General features: G+C 30.2%; 4 protein-coding genes and 1 long non-coding RNA gene across 7 annotated transcripts; 3 read left to right on the plus strand and 2 right to left on the minus strand.

Annotated features, from left to right (window-relative positions):
• Nucleotides 1–214: 214 nt before the first annotated feature.
• On the minus strand, nucleotides 215–3,194 carry LOC111428171 (alpha-Mannosidase class I b). The gene is made up of 6 exons (XM_023063590.2): nucleotides 2,947–3,194; nucleotides 2,450–2,882; nucleotides 2,165–2,313; nucleotides 1,927–2,115; nucleotides 1,687–1,874; nucleotides 215–1,635 (listed from the first exon to the last, which is right to left on the minus strand). The coding sequence occupies exons 1-6, from the start codon at nucleotides 3,034–3,036 to the stop codon at nucleotides 984–986; spliced, it is 1,701 nt and encodes a 566-aa protein (XP_022919358.1). The 5' UTR covers nucleotides 3,037–3,194; the 3' UTR covers nucleotides 215–983.
• A 353-nt stretch (nucleotides 3,195–3,547) lies between these two features.
• On the plus strand, nucleotides 3,548–8,248 carry LOC111428354 (peptidyl-prolyl cis-trans isomerase-like 1 Cypl). 3 transcript variants are annotated; one of them, XM_071201339.1, is made up of 4 exons: nucleotides 3,548–3,639; nucleotides 3,691–3,885; nucleotides 7,076–7,245; nucleotides 7,735–8,248. In XM_071201339.1, the coding sequence occupies exon 4, from the start codon at nucleotides 7,736–7,738 to the stop codon at nucleotides 8,180–8,182; it is 447 nt and encodes a 148-aa protein (XP_071057440.1). In that variant the 5' UTR covers nucleotides 3,548–3,639; nucleotides 3,691–3,885; nucleotides 7,076–7,245; nucleotide 7,735; the 3' UTR covers nucleotides 8,183–8,248. The 3 variants fall into 3 exon arrangements, with proteins under 3 accessions (XP_071057440.1, XP_071057441.1, XP_022919613.1); XM_071201340.1 differs by lacking the exon at nucleotides 7,076–7,245; XM_023063845.2 differs by lacking the exons at nucleotides 3,548–3,639; nucleotides 3,691–3,885; nucleotides 7,076–7,245 and adding an exon at nucleotides 7,286–7,684.
• Nucleotides 8,235–8,692, minus strand: LOC111428369 (uncharacterized). The gene is made up of 2 exons (XR_002708061.2): nucleotides 8,605–8,692; nucleotides 8,235–8,551 (listed from the first exon to the last, which is right to left on the minus strand). It is a non-coding gene; the product is annotated as an uncharacterized lncRNA (long non-coding RNA).
• Nucleotides 8,505–9,555, plus strand: LOC111428338 (metallophosphoesterase domain-containing protein 1). The gene is made up of 4 exons (XM_071201338.1): nucleotides 8,505–8,775; nucleotides 8,825–9,089; nucleotides 9,141–9,367; nucleotides 9,428–9,555. Exons 1-4 carry the CDS (start codon nucleotides 8,505–8,507, stop codon nucleotides 9,553–9,555), a joined length of 891 nt encoding a protein of 296 aa, XP_071057439.1.
• Nucleotides 9,556–13,701: 4,146 nt separating this feature from the next.
• LOC139428848 (serine/threonine-protein kinase 4-like) lies at nucleotides 13,702–15,411 on the plus strand. Its single transcript, XM_023063830.2, has one exon. The coding sequence runs from the start codon at nucleotides 13,702–13,704 to the stop codon at nucleotides 15,010–15,012; it is 1,311 nt and encodes a 436-aa protein (XP_022919598.1). The 3' UTR covers nucleotides 15,013–15,411.
• The last annotated feature ends 973 nt before the right edge of the window (nucleotides 15,412–16,384 follow it).

Genomic DNA, 16,384 nt, shown 5'->3' on the forward strand with positions numbered 1-16,384 from the left:
TCCCAAAATATTTTTTTAATGCTTTTTGCTCCTTGATTTGGTTCAATCATTCATGAAAACATCGACACAAATAAATAACTTATCAGATAAGTAGTCAACGTCGACATACAATAATTATTTCGTTTACTTTTCCTATTATTTATTGCTAAGAACTTGGTGAAGTTAAGGTATACAAACTGGCGCATTCTCACAAAAAGCTTCCAAGTTTTTCTTATATCCCGTATACTATAAGTGGTACCTAATACTGTGGTGTGTTATCAACTATTTTAATTAACCATAAAAACTTTTTGTAAATCCAATTTAATTTTTAATCATCCCCTATAAGCTACTATTTAATATTTACAGAATTGTGGATGATAAATACCCAGCAATTATATTTATTAAAGAAATAAAATTAAATAGAATGCCTCAACAAACGTATTATCACATAATGTAATGTACTAAGTTTTTTTTTGTCCTTTTCGAGACTCTTAAAAAAAAGTAACAAAAATTCAAATCAGTCATTGACGCCTCTATATTTTCAACAGACTAGAAGTAAATAGTTACTAGTAAATAGTTTTGTATTTAAATTAATAAACACAAAATGATTTTAATGACACCTAAATAGGCAACCCATCTTACATAAGCGACATTTGGGCTGCCTATTAACCCAAAATTAATTTGGAAGTTAACAAATTTGAGACTTTTAAACAATAAAGAATTGTGCGCTAAGAATTAATCTAACTTTGAAATTATTTAAACCACTTTTTTTAATTAAACCTCATGACGAATAAGTCGGTAAAGGATGATTGTATTTAAATTAACCCTCCAACACAAAACCTAAATAGGCAACTCATCTTACATAAATGACATTTGGGCTGCCTATTAACCGAAAATGGATAAATTTGGAAGTTAACAAATTCGAGACTTTTAAACAATAAAGAATTGTGCGCTAAGGATTAAGCTAACTTTGAAATTATTTAAATTATTTTTTTAATTAAACCTCATGAGGAATAAATCGGTAAAGGATGAGCCTCGCTGTTCATTACAAACTTATCCAAATCAATTAATTTCCTATCGTCGCTAAATAGTAAATATAAATACTTTAAAGTTTCCCCCAAGAAAAAAGTTTCCATCATATCCCTTCTCTTTAAATTGGTAACAGATTTTACATTACCTATCGATGTATATCCATTTTTAACTTTTGTGTAGGTCTCAAAAGCCTCAAAAATCTTCCAACCCCATTCTTGATACGTAGTATTTCCCGTTAATTGGTACATGTACCATAAGCTCTCAATGAATTCCGGTCTTAATAAATTATGGGCGTCGTTCGTTTTCACGTAGAGATCGTTAGAGTTTTCACCTTGCATATTAAAATAGGTTATTTCTGGAGCTAGAAATGTCGGTTGTTGAGCGTACGTTTGATAGCAAGTGTTCATCAAATCGTCTGCTAATTTTAAGTGTTTACTTGGAAGACCAGCGTGGACGCCCAATGCTAAAGTTCCCGGTAAATAACAGGTTAAATGGTCCATTTTTGGTTTAAAGTCTTTTCCTCCAGCCAAAATCTCTCCAAGAAAAACCAAGCCGTTTGGAACTGTTTTTTTCGCTAAATGCTTTTCAATTCCTTTAATTGCGGCTACGTAATCATCGCGCAGACTAAAATTAAATTATTAAAACTAAAATAATCGAATTAAATTAAATATTTACTAATCGATAGTTTTTCCAGTTTGTAGCCATTGCTTTAAAAGGTATTCGTAATAACTATCACCCCTTGCCCCTAATGTAATTGTTGAATACGATCTGAATTCACCTGATTGGGGATTAATAAAAATAGGAACTAAACCATCTGTCTTTTTTAAACCATGTATTATTACAGATACTTTTGCAGCTGCATCCTAGAAATAAGAATAATTTATAATAAAAAGAAATAATTTAATTATTTTCTACCTCATATTTTGGATCACCAGTACATCTACTTAAATCCCTAAACTCCAATTGAATGGTACTAACTTCAGCTGTGCTACTATCTGGAGACCATCTTGGAGGATGTGCTTGCATTGTGTGTAAATTAACATCTGAATATGGTACTCCAGATGGAGTTTCAAAACATGGTAACAACCTATCACCCAAATTAGTCTAAAAAAAATTATTAATTTCCAATTCAAATCCATACTTAATGACTTACAGCTTTTTGTAAATACATCCGATCACCTGTTAAGTGATAAATACTTAATAAACTCCCTAAAACGCGAATTGTAACCTCAAATAAATTTACATCACGATCGTGAGTGAACTGTAAATGTTTATCAACCCAAGTACGAGCTTCTTCATATTCTAAAATCAAAAATATATATATAATAATAGGCAACTCTTTTTGCATAATTGTAACATGGGTTGCATACACCCCAACGTTACATTCAAAATTTTGGCAAATTTATTTCAAAAAATTACTAATTGATTAAAAATTTACCTCGTTGTAAACCCATAATATACATCGTATCCAAACTATCAATAATAGTTAATCCTAATCCAAACCAATCGTAATAATTTTTAGAAATTGGTTTTAAATTGTCATGGCCCCATGCGAATTCTTTATAACCTTGCCAAGCGTGTTTAAATGCTTCAACAACGGCTTTTTGTTGTTGAGTGGTTGGTCCGAAAAATAGTCTTGATGTGTTAACCTGAACGGGATCAAAACCGCCTTTAAGGCTGGGTTCCTCTAAAACTTGTCCGGGAACTTCATCACTACCACTTTTTTTTAATCCTCCCTTTTGTGTGGTTTCCACATAATTGATTATTAAAGAATCGGTGTTGTTTGGTATAAAATATAATATCATGAAGAATAAAACGGCGAAAATCATGTAGATTAGACTGCGTTGGAACCTCGAAAGTTGATTCCATGTCTGAAATGTGAACGAATTTTTATGATACTCCCACGAGTCTCTTTTTAAACAATAGTCCATTTACCCTCCAAACGCTTTTGTTTCTTCGCAAATCGGTGGTTTCATTTAAAACGGGAATTCCAACTAGAACATGATCTTTATGAGCGGAAACCATTTCTCCGACACACCTTTCGAGGGAAAACGGTTAAACGCAAGTTTTCATCTCATTTAACCACGTTTTTTTAAATTGATCGATTCAAAATATTTAATAATTATAACATTTTTTTTGATACATCGAACGTGTGTAACGTGAAGTTAACACACCACTTCATTACGTAGGTACTTGTCAAGTTGAGCTCACTTCAGACTTATTATGTATATAGTGTATTTTTTAATCTGATGTCAAATTTGAGATACGAGAATTGTTAAAAACTTCGTAACGTTAATAAAATTAAAATTTGATTTGTATTAAATTATTATATATACAAAAATTGAATTAAGTAAATTATTTATAAAAGTATTAATTTAATTAATCAGATTTTTTTTTAAATATTTTTTTAACTAATATCGTATTAAAATGAATGTGGTGTATGTATAGATGTCAAAAATTTTGTAATTGACGTTTTGTTGTTAACCGCACTTTTTGAATTTTTTGGTTATTATTATAATTGATAATAATTATAATAATTATAATGGCTATGTTGGCGGTACAAGGTGTTAATCAAACGGGAATTCCCGATAAAATGTGGCAACCGCCTTTTGTTGTATTAGAAACAACGTTAGTTGAAATATTTTTTTAATTTCTTAAAATATATCGCTCTTTTTGCAGAATGGGTGAAATTACAATAGAATTTTGGAAACACGCCCCACAAACTTGTAGCAACCATAGATAATGGTAAGAACTTTGCTGAATTAGTCTGGCGGGGCAAGGTCCATTGAGTATTGGTTATTTATAAGGTTATCCAACTAGAAGAAATTGACGTTGACGGGGTGAGGAAGGAAACGTGACGTCATTGGAGGAAAAGTAAGTATAATATGATATACAGGTGCCCATTATGTATGGAATATAGCAGTGTGTCCATAAGGTCGATCGCCAACAAAATCATGAATCTTAAATATCTACTACTGTATATCTAGGCCTCAGAGCTAAAAAAAAAAAGGAAGGTTAGTTTTAAAATGTTAAAAAAGATTTTAAGTGCGTCTGAAGCGTTAGTTCTAGTTTTAGTGCAATAAAAATATACAACATAGTGATATCTAGCAACATCATGTTTGAACTCATTTTAATAGTTCTTTTTAATAAAGAATACATCATAAAAAAAACACCATGAACTTGCCCATTTGTCTATTATATGATAACTAACTTCAGATTTAAAATGTCAACCTCAATTTTGACATATTTGTAATCTTCATTAAAAATCCTTTAAAATGAGTACAAACACGAATTATTTATCTTCAATATTAGGTTCGTTCCAACCGCACTTTTGACTGTCAATTGACAGTCACCAGCCTGCGCAGTTGAAAAGTGCCGTTCCATCCGACCCGTGGACGTGCCGCGGACTGGTCGGCGACAAGTTGTCATGAGTTCCGACGACCGTCGGACGCGTTCATGTATGCGTCCGCGACAAGTCAAATGCGTACCTGGTTTCGACGATGTACGGTTTGTCACGTTCTTTAACGCTTGCGCATAACAGAGCATAACCCATTTCCAATTGTGCAGCCGGTCTGTTTGTATCTCTTATGGGTATCTTTACCATCAAGCGGGTCTGTCACGACGAGCTGAGTCTATATCTATGTGGCAAACTACTGGCACTATTTCTCTGAAAATTTGCATACAGCGTTTATCCGAGGTGCTCGTTTCAGCTAAAATATTTTCAGTGTTCTCCAACTTCCGGTTATACCGGAAATGGACCCCAACTTCGTTATTTTAAATGGAATGTACCAATTTTTATTGAGTTTTCGAGATCCCCACTAAATTTTAATATAATTTGATATAAGTCATCATATGTCTAGAGTGCACCATTTATGAATTATTTCAGTTTTTTCGAAAATTATGGCAGATGCAATCCTTCACAATAAAAGTAATTTTTCGAAATTATACTCGAGCCAAATATTCTCAGGGTTTGCACAGAGAGGACCCATAGTTTACATAACCCTTGAAAAGTTTTTTAAAAAATTTTACAGATTGGTCAGAAATTTTCCCCGAATTTGCCTATCTCGAAAAGTCGAAAACTTCATATTTTTAAATGGCAACCCTAATTTGGGGGTTGCTTTTCAAGCATTATGTAAGCTATGGGTCGTCTCTGTGCAAACTTTGGGAATATTTGTAATTTCGAAAAATTATTTTTATTGTGAACGGTTGTATCCGCCCAAATTTTCGAAATTTTCATAAATGGTGCACTCTAGACATATGATGACTTTATCACATTGTATTAAAATTTGGCGGGGATCTCCAAAATTCAATAAAAATTGTTAAAATAACAAAGTTGGGGTTCATTTCCGGTATAACCGCAAGTTGGAGAAATCTGAACAAAATTTTTTACATATAAGACTCAGTTCGTCGTGACAGACATTTGGATTTGGATTATTCTCTACTCTTTTACATGTTTCTGCTGTTTTGTTTAACACATTTTTAAGAACTTTTATTTCATATGTATGTTTTATGACAAGTTTCATACACAAATTAATCAAAAAAGTGTAAAAACATGCATATTTTTATTTAATTTTTCTAGTAAGGGTTATTACGGTTTTTTTACATTTCTAATAATGCTACTTTAATTCATTATTGTTAAAAAAATGAGTAAATGGATTTCGTTTGAATTGGCAAATTGTGATTGCAGCGCTAACTATCGGCAGGGTTGGATATAAAACGTACATAGAAATTTCAAACTGTTCCAACAGCGTTGACGAAATGTACGCGTACACGAACGTGTCCACGGACGAACATGCGCAGAAAAAAGTCCTGTACTAGTCGTGTATGCGTACACGACGAGTCAAATTTGTGCGGTTGGAACGAACCTATTAATGAAGTTATGGTCAACTTTCGGTTAGAAATGTCAACGTCAATTTTAACTTATTGGTAATTGTTGTGAAAAATCCTTTAAAATGAGCCCAAACATGATACGTTTAATTCCAATATTACTCGAGATATAAGCAACTTCCGTTTTGAAATGTCAATGTCATTTTGACAAATTCTTAATTTTTATAAAATGTCTTAAAATTTATCACAAAAATAAAATACAATAAAAAGAATTAAAAATTAAGGTTGGTATTAATATTTAATAATTAAATTGCTATCTTCATTGTTGCTAATTTCGGGTTTAACGTTTTTTATTCTAATTTTCTTGTTTTTTGAGATAAGTTCGTCATCTGTGGACTCATTTTAAACGTTTTTTAATGAAAATGACATTTGAAATTTTATGTCAAAATTGACGTTGACGTTTCAAACCGGAAATGATTTCCATTAATATTAAAGTTAAATATGTCGAGTTTGGACTCATTTTAAAAGATTTTTTATGAAGTTGACAAATATGTTAAAATTAAAAGTTGAAAGTTGGAACTTTTTGTTTTTTTGAGATAAATGCATCAAGTTTGGACTCACTTTAAAGGTTATTTTATGAAGATTATTTTCGAATAATAAAATTAAAGTTGACATTGACAACTGAAAGTTTTAATTGTTATTTAATCCTAAATTCTTGTACATTTTAATTGATCTAAAAATTTTTTTTTTGATTTAATCCACTTGCCTTGCTTATAATTTCATCCATTTACCTATTTTGAATTTAATACAACCTTTAAATCCAATTAATTATGTGTTTTTCATTAAAATAACTTAAATTCAACGTCAATTTTGACAAGCAAGTGCAATATTTGGATATTAATCACCATGGTAACCGAGTAAAGTTGGATAACCTTAAAGTAATACAATTTTATTCCGATTGTTTTTATCAATTCTAACCTAATTTTTATTAATTTTAAACCAATTCGAATTCTTTACGATCGATTTTCAGTTAAATACAGCTTTTTAAACCAATTTAGACTTTTTTTCTTAAAAAAACTTAAATTCAATTTCAATTTTGACAAGCTTGCACACTTGTAATATTTGGATCTTAATCACCATGGTAACCGAGTCAAGTTGGATAACCTACCAATAATAAAATTATAATCGTTAATATTTCGCTTTATATTTTAATATTTTTAAAATTTTTTTTTTATAGTTTTGTATATTGCTTCTTAAGTGAAATACACTGTATAAATAAAAACATAGAAATGTCAATTGTTCCAATGACGTCACAGCAAGACCTTTGCGGGGGGATATGTTCATAACAACAGCTCAACGGACCTTGATACATCGAACGTGAAGTTAACACACCACTTCATTACGTAGGTACTGGTAGGTACTTGACAAGTTGAGCTCACTTATGTATAGGTGTATTTTTTAATCTGATGTCAAATTGAAGAAACGAAAACTATTAAAAACATCGTAACGTTAATAAAATTAAAATTTAATTTGTGTTAAATAATTGTAGATATAAAAATTGAATTAAGTAAATTATTTATAAAAGTATTAATTTAATTAATCCGGTTTTTTTTTAAATATTTTTTTAACTAATATCGTATTAAAATGAATGTGGTGTATGTATAGATGTCAAAAATAAACTAATTGTCATTTTGACGTTTTGTTGTTAACCGCACTTTTTGAATTTTTCGTTATTATTATTATAATTAATAATAATTATAATGGCTATGTTGGCGGTACAAGGTGTTAATCAAACGGGAATTCCCGATAAAATGTGGCAACCGCCTTTTGTTGTATTAGAAACAACGTTAGTTGAAATATTTTTTTAATTTCTTGAAATAATCGCTTTTTTTGCAGAATGGGTGAAATTACAATAGAATTATATTGGAAACACGCCCCACAAACTTGTAGGAACTTTGCTGAATTAGTCCGGCGGGGTTATTATAACAGTACGATTTTTCATAGGATAATTCGTGATTTTATGATACAAGGGGGTGATCCTACGGGTACAGGAAAAGGTGGGGTTTCAATTTATGGTCAAACTTTTAAAGACGAGATTCACCCCGAATTAAAACACACCGGGGCGGGGATTCTTTCGATGGCTAATGCTGGTCCGGATACGAATGGATCTCAATTCTTCATTACTTTAGCTCCTACACAGTGGTTGGATGGTAAACACGCTATATTTGGTCGTGTACATTCCGGAATGACCGTTGTTAAAAGAATTGGGTTGGTGGAAACCGATAAAAACGATAAACCAGTGGATGAGGTTAAAATAACAAGGGGAAAAGTATTAAAATCTTGATTATTTTTAAAATTTGTGATACATTTTTATATTGAATAAAAATAAACCAAAATATTCTAAAAATAACCCACTTTTATTTAGATTTTGACGTCATAAAAGAATTACAAAACAACTTGAAATAAAAAATAATGAGATTGATGAGCACATTCTAACCTCAAAAAAAAAAAACGATCATATCGATTGTACGTGATTATTTGTTTTGTGATAATATGGCTTGATTTACTCGATAAATTCCTCGAAATATAACAGAAAAGTCGCTTTTCACGCGTACTTATCTAAAATGAACCGTGAGAAATAAAGAAAGCGACCTATTTAAAGGAATATGAGTAATATTTTAGTGCATCCTTTAAGTGATAATCCAACGGCGGCCTGGAAAGAGATTTGTAAAACCCAAAAATTATTTAAAGTTAACGTTAAATTACCCGCTAAACCACCGAATGATAACCAAATTCGTTTCGTGTGTATGAGTGACACCCACTCGTTGGTTCATAACATTAAATATGATATTCCCGATGGTGATGTTTTTATTCACGCTGGAGATTTTTCACGGTGCGGTCATATAGATGAAGTTAAAGAGTTTAATAAATGGATAGGTAATAAATTTAATTAGTTTTTATTTAGGTTTTAAACATTTTTTTTAAGGAACTTTGCCCCATAAACATAAAATCGTAATCAGTGGGAACCACGAATTAAGTTTTGACCCGAAATTTATAGATGTGTTTAAAAAGAAATTTGAGCCTTCATCAAGACACAGAGAAATCTTCCATTGTCCGAGTTACGGAAAAGGTGAAGATGATATCAAAGAAGCTGTTCACACCGAAAATATAAGACATTATTTAACGAATTGTACTTATTTGGAAGACGCTGGATTGGAATTGTATGGAATTAAAATATACGGAACGCCCTGGTAATAAAATTTTTAAAATTATGTTTCTCCGAAAATAAAATTCTATTTTAGGCAACCATCCTTTGGCAATTGGGGGTTTAATTTAGAACGCGGCTCAGAGTGTCTTCAGAAATGGAATCTAATCCCGGAAAACACTGATATTTTAATAACACATACCCCACCAGTCGGACACGGAGATTTAGTGTGTTCGGGAATAAGGGCTGGTTGTGTTGAACTCTTAACAACTGTCCAGGAGAGAGTTAAACCGAAATATCACATTTTCGGGCATATTCATGAAGGTTATTTTTTATTAATTTTAAAATTACAAATAATTAATAAAATAAAATGAAATTTTTTAGGTTATGGAGTGTCATCTGATGGTAAAATTATTTATATTAATGCTTCAACGTGTGATATAAACTACATGCCTAATAATTTACCTATTGTTTTTGATTATCCCATCCCTGAGGGATTTTCAAAGAATTAGGAACTCAATAGACTTGATAGGATTAGTATAAAACGATATTATCGGCCACACTTTAGAGGATAGGTACACTTTTTTATTCATATTTTTTATTAATTTTTTAACACACCTTAAATTATGTTGAGATATTAATATGCTTAAAACTCAGTGTGTTGAGAAGTTAATTTCTATAATTTATAACACCACTAACATTTTCTTTATTTAATTTAATAATTATCATCCTTTTTTACTGGTTTTTTATTTTTAACAATGTAGAGTTTGTTTGTAGAGTTTTTAACATCTTTTACGTAATAAAACAACACAATTTCGTGATAACTTTGTCTTCTTATTGCTAAGAAAACGTTGAATGTTGTAGTATGCTTTCTATTTTATTGTAGTTTGTGTGAGTATTAATTTAGAAACGTAATTTCTCTGTATATCAAATTTATATTTGTTATTCTCTATTTTTTAATTCGGAGGAGTGTTTTCAAATTGAAGCGTCAAAAAGAAGGGTTGCTATTGGTCAGTTTTATGCAAAAATTACACTAGGAAGATTTGAGATGTTGTCGACCGCCTAGAAACATTCAGCCACACGTCTCTTTGTATGCCGAAACCCGAATGATTCTATACCTTTTCAAGTTCAAATTGGCATTAACCCTTTCTGTCCCAAGACAGAATTAAATCGCTATCAAAATACACGCAGTAAAGGCCTTTGGAATCAATTTTAGTAAAATATGCAATCCCTCCATTCCAATAAATTCTTTATTACGTTAGCATCAACATTTACATCTTGTCACAAAAGATGCTAATTTACAAATTACTGGAGGCTATATTTATTGAAATTAAGGAATGAAACTTATTTTAAATTAAAGCTCAAAGCTTTCTCTTTAAAATGATGTATAATAATTGATGGGTTGGATTGGAAAAATATTGAGAAAAAAAATGTTGAAACAAAACTTACATTTTCGTATAACCTGAAAGTGTCAAAAAGGATGATAATTTAAAAATTCCTGGAAGCCGTCTTTATTGAAAATAGGAAATGAGACTCATTTTAAATTAAAGATCAAAGCTTTCTCTTTAAAATGATGTATAATAATTGATGGGTTGGATTGGAAAAATATTGAGAAAAAAAATATTGAAACAAAACTTACATTTTCTTATAACCTAAAAGTGTCAAAAAAGATGCTAATTTAAAAATTCCTGGAGGCTGTATTTATTGAAATTAAGGAATGAAACTTATTTTAAATTAAAGCTCAAAGCTTTCTCTTTAAAATGATGTATAATAATTGATGGGTTGGATTGGAAAAATATTGAGAAAAAAAATGTTGAAATAAAACTTACATTTTCGTATAACCTAAAAGTGTCAAAAAAGATACATACTAATTTAAAAATTTCTGGAAGCCGTATTTATTGAAATTAAGGAATGAGACTTATTCTAAATTAAAGCTCAAAGCTTTCTCTTTAAAATGATGTATAATAATTGTTGGGTTGGATCGGAAAAATATTGAGAAAAAAAATGTTGAAACAAAACTTACATTTTCGTATAACCTAAAAGTGTCAAATAAGATGCTAATTTAAAAATTCCTGAAAACCGTATTTATTGAAATTAAGAAATGAGACTTATTTTAAATTAAAGCTCAAAGCTTTCTCTTTAAAATGATGTATAATAATTGTTGGGTTGGATTGGAAAAATATTGAGAAAAAAATGTTGAAACAAAACTTACATTTTCGTACAACCTCAAAATGTCAAAAAAGATGCTAATTTAAAAATTCCTGGAGGCTGTATTTATTGAAATTAAGAAATGAAACTTATTTTAAATTAAAGCTCAAAGCTTTCTCTTTAAAATGGTGTATAATAATTGTTGGGTTGGATTGGAAAAATATTGAGAAAAAAAAAGTTGAAATATAACATATTTTCGTATAACCTAAAAGTGTCAAAAAGATGTTAATTTAAAAATTTGGAAGCCGTATTTATTTAAATTAAGGAATGAGACTTATTCTAAATTAAAGTGTCAAAAAAGATGCTAATTTAAAAATTCCTTATATTGTTTCTGCTCATGTTAACAAAACGCAAAAACTTTTTTGATTCTTTTCTTAAGTCCCTTTCCAGAGATTTGACATATACTCGACGATCCTGTCGTATACTCTGGATGGTTTAACTAGCGCAGCATACAATGAATTTTTACATAACAATTTAATAGATCTGCTTGACTATGTACCAGATGTAATATGGTTTTCCAGCATGATGGATACCCTTCACACTATTCCCAAAATGTTCAAAATTCATTAAATGAAATGTTTACTAATCATTGGATTGAAAGAGGAGTCCTGATTTGATGCCCCTTGATTTTTATGTGTGGGGCCACATGAAAGAAAGGGTGTATGTTACACAAGTCAACTCTAAGGATGAATTAATAGTAAAAATTCAAAACGAAGCATATGTTTTAAAAACGTCAATTACAATTACCCCCCGTAACTCAAATATGAATTTTAATTTCCGTTTCGAGTTGCAGAAATTGGTCATTTTTCGATTTTGGTCGAACAGTATGTTCACAACTTTGGGATTTTGTACGCCCTTAAATGAAAACACTCTCCCGTAAATTTTTGTATAGGGAATGTTCTAAGAGTGCTAAACTCAAATATTAATTTTAATTTACGTTTTGAATTGCAAAAAATCGGTCATTTTTCGATTTTAAAATCTATGGCTAACTTCACAACCATATATTTTATGCTTACTAGTCGTCTTAAGAGAGGTAGAGCTAAACGGAATGTTTATAATTCTAGTAATCTCAAATTATATTGACATGTTACATTTTATGTAGGACAAAGCATGTAGGTACACCCCGGTTTTTATTATTTTTAATCAAATAAGTAGTTACATTCGTTTATTATGTAAACGTGACTTTTCATTTTACTCCTTCGAATTAAAAAATAGAGTATAATATACCGGGTGTCACACTTAACTGGTTTGTTAGAACTTTTTTAGGTTCCACTATTCGTACAGTTTTGAAATGTTGTTAGCATGGGTTGTTTATTCGGAACTTCCGATCTAAAATATTTTCAAGATGGCCACTTCCGGTATACCGAAAGTAGACCATAACTTCGTTATTTTAAATGAAATGCTATCTTTTAACTGTGCGTAAAAAAATATGCTGACTTTCATAAGAGTTATTGGTACCTAGCGTTTTCCGTTTTCGAGTTATTTTGATTTTAAGTTTCTTTTTTGACAATTTCGACTTTCTTGCCATTGAATATGGAGAAACAGTAATTCAATTTTTGACCAGTCTGTATAAGATACTACGATACAACAAATGACAATCTATTTGACAGCATCTGAAGAGTAATCGTGCCAATGTAGATCTTTTTTGAATGAACGAAACCTGAGATATGGGGTTTTAAAGAGCTTGTTGAAATTTACGAGAAAAAGCTTAAAACCAAAATAACTCGAAAACGAAAAACGCTAGGTACCAATAACTTTTATCAAAGTCAACCTATTTTTTCACTTACAATTAAACGGTGTAATAAAAACTATAGCATTCCATTTAAAATAACAAAGTTATAGTCTACTTCCGGTAAACCGGAAGTGGCGGCCATCTTGAAAATATTTTAGATCGAAAGTTCCGAATGAACAAACCATGCTACCAAATTTTCAAATCCACGAATAGTGGCACCTGAAAAAGTTCTAAGGAACCAATTACGTGAAACACCCTGTATTTAAAAATATTTTACTGGTTAAATTTTAAAAGTGACATTTAAAGTCAAATTTGACAGTTAACCTATAAAGTAAAATTGGTTTTATTTTAATTATTTTTAATAAATTTGTATTTTTACATTAATTTTAAGTTCCAAATTCATTTTTCGAATGATATTTCATAATTCGGTGGGTTTCTTATAAAAGAACTGAGAAATTTTTTTTTATAACCTCAAAATATTAAAAATGAACTAATTGTTATTATTTGTCTTAAAATAGATGGTTTTGCCTTTAATTTCAGATATCAATCAACAATAAATTCCTTAATAAAGATTATTCGATTTTTTAATATTTTATTAAATGGTTTTAAAATCGTTTCGATGTTATAATCGGTGATGGTGATATCGAGAGATTACAAAAAAATTATTTATATAATAAATAAGAAAATTGTTTCAGGATTATAAAAATAAATCTGCACAATGTCTTCTAAAACGGAATTAACCACGTTAACAGAAGAAAATCTTTATAAACAACCCGAAGAGATCTTCGATGTCATTCAAAAAATCGGTGAGGGTTCTTTCGGAAGTGTTTACAAATCAATTCATAAAGAAACCAATCAAATATTGGCGATTAAACAGGTTGCCGTTGATAGTGATCTTCAAGAAATCATCAAGGAAATTTCAATAATGCAACAATGTCATTCGCCGTACATCGTAAAATATTACGGAAGTTTTTTTAAAGATACAACATTATGGATTGTTATGGAATATTGTAGTTTGGGTTCAGTTTCTGATATAATCAAATTGCGTAAAAAAACTTTAACGGAAGATGAAATTGCTTGTATTTTATCCGACGTGCTTAAAGGATTGGAATATTTACATAGAAAAAAAATGATTCATCGTGATATAAAAGCGGGAAACGTTCTTTTAAACTCAGAGGGACACGCAAAATTAGCAGATTTTGGAATAACGGCTCAATTAACACATAACATCACGAAATGCAACACAATGATTGGAACACCTTATTGGATGGCCCCCGAAGTTATTTTAGAAATCGGATATGATTCTTTAGCTGATATTTGGAGTTTAGGAGTGACAGCCTTAGAAATGGCTGAAGGTAAACCACCATACGCCGATATCCATCCAATGAGGGCCCTTTTTATGATTCCAACAAGACCGCCACCATCATTTCAAGAATTAGATAAGTGGAGTGCCCCTTTTATCGATTTTGTTAGTGTATGTTTAGTAAAAAATCGCGTTGAACGTGCAAAAGCAACAGATTTAAGATATCACGAATTTATAATGACCGGTAAAGGACCTAACGTACTTAGTGAGATAATTTCCGACGTAAATTCCATTAAAAATAAACAAAGTAATAATGTGAGTAAAAGTAGTGAAGAAAATAATAAAAAAAATGTCGGTAAAGATGATGATACGTTAAAAGACGTGTGTTGTGGAAAGAGTGATGAACAATTTGGGCAAAGTATGAATACGACCAAAATTAATCTCACCAATGGGAAACAATACGGTAGTAGAGGAAGTAAAGAATTGGGGAAGGAAGTTCACGAGTTGGGAACAAGCAATTTCGATAATATGGCCATGTCAATTTCAGACTTTTTCGATTTCAAAGTTTTAAGTGTATTAAATTACGATGAGTTACAACAGTTAATGATGAAGTTGGATACGGAGATGGAAAAGGAAATCAATGAGTTAAGAGAACGGTATTTACTAAAGGAGAAACCCATTTTAGATGCCATCAATGGAAAAAGAAATAGACAACAAAACTTTTAAGAAATTAGGTTAATTTTATTCTTGAGTGCTGTGTTTAAGTAACTTAATTGAATTTTAAATTAATTAATTAATACGAATCCAAGTTTTTCTTTGTGATCAAGTATTTATTATTAGTTATATTTAAGTTAATTAATTTTTGACAGCTGTCATTAAGGATTTTTGGTTCGGTTTAAGTATAAAAAATTAATAAAACCCCGTTAATATCCTAACATTCTTTATTTTATTATTCTAATGCTTTTAATTTAATTAAATTGATACGAATCCAAGTTGTCTTTGCGATTAAGTATTTATTATCTATAATTAGGTTAACTATTTTGACTTTTGACATGACAGCTGTCATAAAGGATTTTTGGTTAGATTTAAGAATAAAAAATTAATAAAAATCGTTTAATATAGAAACATTCTTTGTTTTATTCTACTAATTATCTTAACTTAGTTAAATTCTAAATTAATATGAATCCAATTTATTATTATGTATATTTAGGTTAATTATTTTGACATGACTCAAAAACCCTGAGACAACTAGAAAATTTGAACAAGAACTAGAAGAACAAATGGATAGCACATGTGAAGACATTGAATAAGAAATATACTCCGCCACATATACAGGCCAAATATACGGCCATCTAGAAAGGTTAGCTGAAGCAAATGTTCCGCCAAACAGTTTTTAGAACCTGCAAAATAGCAGATATAAGGACCGCGTGGAAAAAATCTAGAAATGCTGGGAGTTAGAAACTAGAAGGTCAAGGCACGAGATAGAAGAGAGTGGAAGCTGAACCTAGAACAAGCAAAGACCCACCTGGGGTTGTGGTGCCAATATAACGATGATTTTGACATGACAGCTGTCATTAAGGATTTTTGGTTTGGTTTAAATATAAAAAAATTAATTAAAACCCCTTTAATATCCTAATATTCGTTATTATCCTAATGCTTTTAATTTAATTTAATTGATACGAATCCAAGTTTTCTTTGTGATTAAGTATGTATTATTTATATTTAGGTTAACAATTTGACATGACAGCTGTCATAAAGGATTTTTGGCTCGGTTTAAATATAAAAAATTAATTAAAACCCCGTTAATATCCTAACATTCTTTATTTTATCCTAATGCTTTTAATTTAATTAAATTGATACAAATCCAAATTTTGTGATTAACTATGTATTATCTATATTTAGGTTAACAATTTGACTTTTGACATGACAGCTGTCATAGGATTTTTGGTTCGATTTAAATATAAAAAATTAATAAAAATCGTTTAATATCGAAACAGTGTTTGTTTTATTCTACAAATTATCTTAACTTAATTAAATTCTAAATTAATATGAATCCAATTTATTATGTATATTTAGGAAAAAGTCTAAAAATGCTGGG

This window comes from Onthophagus taurus, chromosome 1 (genome assembly GCF_036711975.1).
Source record: "Onthophagus taurus isolate NC chromosome 1, IU_Otau_3.0, whole genome shotgun sequence".
Taxonomy (NCBI): domain Eukaryota; kingdom Metazoa; phylum Arthropoda; class Insecta; order Coleoptera; family Scarabaeidae; genus Onthophagus; species Onthophagus taurus.

Bases quoted from the DNA above. Each gene is read 5' to 3' on its own strand.
- LOC111428354 (XM_023063845.2), top strand. From the start codon at position 7,599: ATGGCTATGTTGGCGGTACAAGGTGTTAATCAAACGGGAATTCCCGAT. The intron at 7,685-7,734 runs GTTAGTTGAAAT...CTTTTTTTGCAG, and splicing joins TTTGTTGTATTAGAAACAAC to AATGGGTGAAATTACAATAG.
- LOC111428338 (XM_071201338.1), top strand. From the start codon at position 8,505: ATGAGTAATATTTTAGTGCATCCTTTAAGTGATAATCCAACGGCGGCC. The intron at 9,090-9,140 runs GTAATAAAATTT...ATTCTATTTTAG, and splicing joins AAAATATACGGAACGCCCTG to GCAACCATCCTTTGGCAATT. The intron at 9,368-9,427 runs GTTATTTTTTAT...GAAATTTTTTAG, and splicing joins TTTCGGGCATATTCATGAAG to GTTATGGAGTGTCATCTGAT.
- LOC111428171 (XM_023063590.2), bottom strand. From the start codon at position 3,036: ATGGTTTCCGCTCATAAAGATCATGTTCTAGTTGGAATTCCCGTTTTA. The intron at 2,883-2,946 runs GTAAATGGACTA...TTCACATTTCAG, and splicing joins GAAACAAAAGCGTTTGGAGG to ACATGGAATCAACTTTCGAG. The intron at 2,314-2,449 runs GTAAATTTTTAA...TTTTGATTTTAG, and splicing joins TATTATGGGTTTACAACGAG to AATATGAAGAAGCTCGTACT.
- LOC139428848 (XM_023063830.2), top strand. From the start codon at position 13,702: ATGTCTTCTAAAACGGAATTAACCACGTTAACAGAAGAAAATCTTTAT.